General features: G+C 40.8%; 1 protein-coding gene across 2 annotated transcripts in view; it reads right to left on the reverse strand.

Annotated features, from left to right (window-relative positions):
• The window catches only part of ACTR3B (actin related protein 3B), a 26944-nt gene extending 19672 nt beyond the window's left edge, over positions 1-7272 (reverse strand). Inside the window, exon 1 of one of the 2 annotated variants that reach the window (XM_057365377.1) lies at positions 7176-7272. In XM_057365377.1, the coding sequence (XP_057221360.1) occupies positions 7176-7219 (44 nt within the window). In that variant the 5' untranslated portion in view covers positions 7220-7272. Of the gene's footprint in view, positions 1-5161; positions 5228-7175 lie in introns of those variants that run through there. The other variant, XM_057365376.1, reaches the window with a different exon arrangement.
• Positions 7273-7278: the final 6 nt, after the last annotated feature.

Genomic DNA, 7278 nt, shown 5'->3' on the forward strand with positions numbered 1-7278 from the left:
CTCGTAAGTGGTAAATATTTTAGGTGTTAATTTATTTTTCAGACAACTTCAGCTTACAAATTTTGCTAGTGCTATTCTGAACCAGCAAATCTGAAAACTCAACTCTTTCTTCTTCCACCTTGTTGACCAGCTATGACAAAGGACAGGCAGGTCACATTCAACCCTTTTGTAATAAGAGGGCTGTGCAGATTTTACCCTTCACTTACCATGACCAAAGATGGCCTCAGACTTTACATATTCAATATTCTCAAATACACAAAAAAAAAAATACTATGTGACAAGTACAAACCACAGCTGAGAACTATTATTACAATCCAAATACAATTCCCTTTCATACCTTGCACAAACTGCTCACTTTGTCACAGGTGTAGTGTCTGTGTGTGATAAAAGACAAATACTACACCAAAGCAAGCCTGCAGTGATGAAATGCATTAGGAATGGGCAGCAGATGGTATGAAGCATTGATCATCTCTTTCAATATACATATAATAYCGATTTTAACAAGCAAAGGATCAAGAAGAAAAAAGAAGGGGGAAGAAAAAAAGGAAAGGAATTTTTCTCATAAAACCTAAAAATCTCTACAAGGTGTTACTGGCTGCAAGCTACTCCAGGTCTTTAACARCTAGAAATAATTAACATCCCAGACTATGAAAAACAGCTCTATTTCCTAGGGGAAAAAAAACCACCCAAACCTACAACAACAAAACCCACAGCAGAAACAGTGTAAAAAAAAATACCCAACACAACTACCTTAATAGAATGGTTGCATGATGACTGATGCCATCTTGAATATTGCCATTAGATTGAAACAGAAGCATGGTAGCAACATGATTTGAGGGAATTAGCACTGTTCACATCATTTTTACCACAAAAAACTAAAGCCATGGCATTCTTAAATGGGGCCAATGCCAGACCTAAAGTGAATTTAAGATCTTTTGTCTGCATGCTACTCTCAATATTCACAAAGAATATTATGCCATGGCCAAAGCAGGGGGTTTTCTTCTTCATTAGCTGCTTGAAAAGGAGGTTCCTCTTTACAGAGTATTTGGCATAAAAACACCCATTAAGAATCACAATTTACTTAGATAAGGAAAGAAATCTAAATTGAATTAGCACTGACCTTGGAATTTAAATATTGTATTTTCAACATCTCTTCAAAGCTAGATCTTCAACAGACTTCAAATAACAGTTAAAAAGCCATTCCCCTCAAGGCTAAAAAGACAAGGACTGTGTTTTGGGGGCAAGGGTTTGTTGGGTTTTTAATCATCATTATAGACATATGCTTTCAGTGTAATCCAAAGTGTTTATGCACACTTKCTGTGGCTCTCAGAAAAACATAATCAGGACATTAAATTAGACTGATTGTAAAGAAGGCCATTATTAGTAAGAATTCTCTTTATGATTATTATTACATAGAATCTTCACATTTTAAAACTCAGTCTATCCATGGAATATTGATAAAACATAAAGAAAACAACAGCAGTTCCACAGGGATTTAAGACCAGTACAGGACACTTCCTCTTATTTCTCTCTCTGAAATGGATCTTGGCTAAAGAACATAATGAAAACCAAGGAAATATTTTTTTTGGTTTGAAATACTTAGTTTCAAGACTTCGAAATGACAGTTAGGCAGAAACTGCATGAAAAGAGCACTTCAAGCTTCAGTGACAAAATCCAAAGACAATATATAAATCCATATGCATGTAAATGTATATATATACACTTTTTATACTATTTTATATATCTGTGTGCATGGGTAAATTAAAAGGTTCATGCAGTCTAGCCAGAACTCATTTCTTAAACTAAAGTCTGGCCAAGAGGTGAGTTCAGTTTGCCATCTTTTCCCACTCAACACACATGCTAAACTCACACCTACTCACAGTATTAAAAAAAGAAAACACTCTCTAAAAGTCAATTTGGRCTACCAGTCTGCAAGAGCTTTACCTTCCCTCTCAAGAATGGATCAGATCTCCCTACCAGAGTAACCTGTAAAGTTACCAAACCCCTMCAGCTCATACTTTACAGATTCATTCTTAACCTGGCTTAACTCCCCTAAAGAAAAAAACGACAGGATAAGTTTATTTCTCAGTATAATGAGAAGAATTCTCTTCAAAGAACTCATCTCACAGAAGGTAACATATGGAAAGATTTCTTTTGCATGCCATTAATCCRTGAAAGATTAATACTAAAACTATGAGAATAACTAAATTCTCAGTTCAGTGGTGAAGCAAAGAAGCAGRAAAACAAAATATGTTAAAAGAAAAATCTATTTAGGATCAAACGAGACAGACTGGAACAAGCAGCCACATTTCATGTGTTTTGACAAAACCAAATGGAAAGGAAACTGAAATTTCTCCCAGAACCACTGAGGAAGAGAAGGAAAATAGATGTTGCAATTGTGCTGCTCTTTCCTATCCAAGAGYCAGTCCAGTCAGGAAATGGCAAGCTTGGTCCGAGATTTCTGTTCTGCCCAGCAGGACCCAAACACATTCCACCTCCCAAGGGGACATTAAAGTATTTGGGTAACTCACTTCCAGGACCTCCTGTAGAAATCASCCCCTTTCCTACAAGATACTTAAATATTCACTGACCTGAAAGGCTCTGGACTTAAACAGTTACAGAGCTTACCTGTCTTCAGTCCCTTCTCCAATGAATATTTAAATATCTAAAACATRGTTTTCTTTCTCCTGGGTTACAGCCTAGCAGACTAATGGTAATGTAACATCTTGTGATCTGTAAATTACAGAGACAGCTGTAGAGAAATGTGTAGATAATCAGTATTCCAACTTAATTTCATTAAAAGCAGCAATTTGTTGCCAGTGAGATAGGAACCTACTGGAAACTGGCCAAAATATAGGATACTGCACTAAAAGTCAGCAGTAAACTGATCCAACAGACTATTTCATGCAAGGAGATTTGAAGGACTACTCCTTTTTTTAAAATCTGTGGAAATTACAAATATTGTTGAAACAAGCAATTTCCAAATGCAGTATGGTCTCTTCCACACTGTTTTGCCCAGGTGTTGAGTTTGTACACAAGCCGATTTCACCAGCTTCTCCATGAGGATTGGTCATCCTAACCCTATTCTCTTCTGAGGTCCCACCAAGATGGAAAGATGGAAAAATTTACATCAAGAAATGACTGTAAAGATACACAAATGGACTGAACCTGGAAGCGGATGCTGTATCTCAATCACTTTAGAGAGCAGAGATATGTCTGGGAAAATTCTTCCCAAAGCATGAGAACAAATTACAAACTCAGGYAATTGTTTTATCCATCTGAAAACACAAGACATCCAATTTTTCTCTGCATAAGCATGCAAAAGACCAAAGCCCAGATGCAAATATTTTAGTATTTCATCACTCTCCATTGCTTTTTGGTCCAGATCTTTAAAACAATGTGTAACACTCACACAAAAAAAAAAAAACCTCTGTGAGAAGACAGGTATGATGTGATTAAAAATAGCAAAATGCTGTAACAAAGTCCTGTAAACAAACAAACAGCCTCTGTAAATAGAACACTTTCTCTGACAGCTAAGAGGCTGAATAACCAGACTATTGCTGCCAGAACACCTGTGATGCCAGGCTGCCACAGCAGACTCTATTATCATCACTACAATTATGTCTGAGGAACTTGCAATACAAGTTCTCCATGAAGATTTGGAAAAGCACTCTTGAAATGAAGGGATGGSAATGAAGAAGGGATGAAGGAGCAAAAATCAAATAGAAAAAAAATCTATTGTGCCTGCACAATTTGCCCAAGAGCACCAGCAGCCACTGTAAGAATAAAGAGTACATTAGAGCCCCTGGTTTTTTTTTGAGTAAGTCTAGCACTTCACAGGACTGAAACCTGTGATTATAAACAACAGTTAATTAACTCAGGCTCCTTAGACCCAGAACAGCAACAACAGTAATGCCTGTTCACATGTCTCACATGTGAAGAGCAGAGGTAATACTTGGCTAAAGCAACTCATCAGGTATCAGAAATATAGTAAGAGGGGGGAAATGCAGCATGTTCTAAAGCTCCATCTATCTTTAACAGCAACATCGAAAAACACCTTAAGCTTCAAGTTTAAAGACATAGTTCACCTCCCTTCTCTCAGAAATCAAGTATTTACCTCTAAACTAATCCGTAAGACTTTGCCGAAGTACTTTTCCTTTACTGAAAAGAAATGGATCCAATAAAATACGCCTAAACCAGAAGCATCTTCAAATACACTGAAGAGAGGTATTTTAAGATATCTTTGTTTTGCTCACCCACCTACTACTGTTCTGATGTCCCACAGCTAAATGCCAATTAATAAAASTAGTTATGAAGTTTAAACCTACTTAAAACAGCAACACAAAAAGGCCTGGTAGACCTAAGAAACTAAAAATAGCATGCCCTTCTCCGCAAGCAGAGTGACAGCAACGTGTAAACCGATCACGAGGAGAACCTCATGCAGAGAAAATCAAGATGTAGTGCATCAAAATTGCACTACGTCAAGTAATTTGCAAATACTAATGGAAAAGATTATAGCACATTATTAACTCTTTCTGCAAGATTTGTGAATAAAGGGYAAACAGTTTATGGCAGAGGAAATTCACGTCATCTATGCAGCAGACTAAAGGAACGTTATCGTGTCCTGCTATGACAATAGAGTTCTCACTGAAGGTCTGTATTTGTTTTCTATATACCTGTTCTTACTTTTTTTGAGGAATTTTGGCCTTTCACAGGACTGAGGCCTGTGGCTGCAAGTCACAGTAAATTAAGTCAGCCTCCTTATGCACAAAACAACAGTAAAAATAGYCTTCTAACAAACTTCTCAAACCCCCTCACATGAAAAGGAGATGGATCAGTGGCTGGACAAAACATCTCATTCAGTGCCAGAGATGTATGTAGAGAAGAGTATTTTACATACACAGTGTACCACAGTTCATGCTCGCAAATACCTTTTCCTTTCTGCTCTGTTCTTCCAAATGTTTCAACTGAAAGCCCTTCCATGAATAATTTGAATGAATTGTTTGAAGCTTGCAACCAAAGTAGATTCGTTCTAACAATAAGAAGGTTTGCAGCCCACACAGAGGAAAATTCCAGAGACTGCGTATCAATGAGTCAAGCTACTTCTTCTGGCTGCTTTTGTTCAGATTCATTTCATCCTGAATTCTGCAAGATAACTTACTTCACATTCAGTAGTCTCTTTGCTGAAAAGTCTTCCATGTCTGAGTGCCCTATAGAAAAGTCAAGCACAAGTCCCACCAGCAGAGACATCATGTTGTCTCCTATGAATTAGGATCACTTAGAGGCACTGAAAAACAAACATGCATCATTTGGGGACTATCCAAACCCTTCCTGACACAAAAYAATATACATGCCCCCACTCACAAGYTCCATGAGCTTTACCTGTTCAAGTACTAAACAGATTTTAGAAATTCTACTGCTATTATGAGTTCTTTGAAAGCCACTTCCTATCCTTATTTGTTTTGTACAACTGTCAGACAGCAATATCTACTGCTAGTCTAACATCAAAATTACTCMACAAACTGACAGCCAATAGGGTGTCCTGCAAAAAGCAAACTTGCCATTAAATACATTTTCTGGATTTTATCATTTATGTTGTACCCTTTTAAAGGATCCACCTAGACCATCCATTTCTCTCCAAAACTGTCAAGCAATAATCCTGCTAACACCAACAGTTCTGTGAAGAACAGACATTTACAATATCTTCAGCAAATAAATAGAGGAAACCTCAGAAACTACCAAGAAGTATCAAAAGAACAAGAAGAATTATACATAAGGTAGAACCTGGTCTCTGTTCTACTTCCAAAGTTTCCAGCTGTGARCTACAGTACTCCCCACTGAGGAAACAGAGCTGGTCTCTGGTAGGCTACAGTATAAGCAGAAACAGGAAAATATTTCTAAAACTTTTGTGACAGTTTAATACAGACATAGTTCAAAACATGACACACTTTTTCAGAAGAAGGCAATGTGACACTACAACACTGGAAAGTGCTCCCTGTAGTTATCTAGGGATTGGGGTTTCTTAATTTGGTTGAATTAGTTTGGGGTTTGGTTTTTTAAAGATTGTTCAATTCAGGAAAATTTAAAGGTAACTTTTCAAGTATTAACGAAATTAAAATAGTGTTGCAAGTGCCCTGCAGAGGAAAAGTTAAATTAATGCAATCAGTGACACAGAGCCTGGGAAGAAAAGCTACTGCACGAGTAGTTACTCATGGACCAATGCTTCACTTCCTCTCCTTCTCAGAACTGTCTGTAACTGTTGGGCCAAAGGAAAAGTATTAATTAGCAGATTCAGTATTACCTTCATTACAGCTCTCTMTGACACCTCCCACCCTAAGGCACAGCAGGACTAGATGCTGAATGGGTCTTCTCTAGCACAGCGAGGTAGGACAGACCCGCTCCTGAAACGACTCCTGACCCTCTGCAATTCAGATTCACTCTTGCCCTCAAAGACTTGAATTACAAAACTTAGTCTRCAGTCTGGTGAAGAGTGGAATAAATCTCACACCGATGTGAGAAAGGTGAAGGGATGACCCAATGACCAAACGCATCACTGGAATAAGGCAGCCTGCTCACACCTCACTCAGATGAARACGCTAAAATTGGGRACGGCTSGTTTCAAACGGGGAGAGGAGGCAGGAAGGCGCACGGAGAGCGGCCCGGAGGCAGGGGAGCTGTGCTCGCTGGGCTCGGTGTCCGCGCACCGCCCCGCACCGCCAGCMCTGCACCGGGCTCGGCATCCCGTGAGCCCTCCCAGGTATTGTCCCCGCACCGCTCTCGCTGCGGGCTCCCCGCCTGAAACCAGCCGTCCCCAATTTTAGCACTTGCATCATGCAATACTTCAAAGCCAAAGGACACAAATAAAAACGGGTCCCGAATGGCGAAAAGAGCACACAGAAGCACACACGRCGGGGACACGGCAGGGCTGCCCCGCTCCGCGTTCCAGCGGGATGGAACGGCAGCAGGAGAAGGAGGGCGATGGGCACCAACCCGCTGAAGGCCGGAGGGGAGGGAAACCCCCGGCATGCCGAGAGGGCAGCGGGACACACGGCAGGAGCGCGGCCCCATGCGAGGAGCACTGGCCGGCTGCGGGAGGCGGCGGAGGGGCGCGGTGCGGAGACACCCCCCGTCCCCAGCACGGGGCCCGGCAGCCGGTCCCCCCCGTCCGCACTCACCCGGTGCCGCCGTCGATCACGCAGGGCGGCAGGCAGCTCGCCATGCTGCGGGGCCGGCAGTGCGGGCCCTACGCCACCATCCGGGCGGCCGCCGGCTCCCCCG

The sequence above is a fragment of the Malurus melanocephalus genome, unplaced genomic scaffold (assembly GCF_030028575.1).
Source record: "Malurus melanocephalus ecotype Western Australia unplaced genomic scaffold, MMel_1.1 scaffold_52, whole genome shotgun sequence".
Classification (NCBI taxonomy): domain Eukaryota; kingdom Metazoa; phylum Chordata; class Aves; order Passeriformes; family Maluridae; genus Malurus; species Malurus melanocephalus.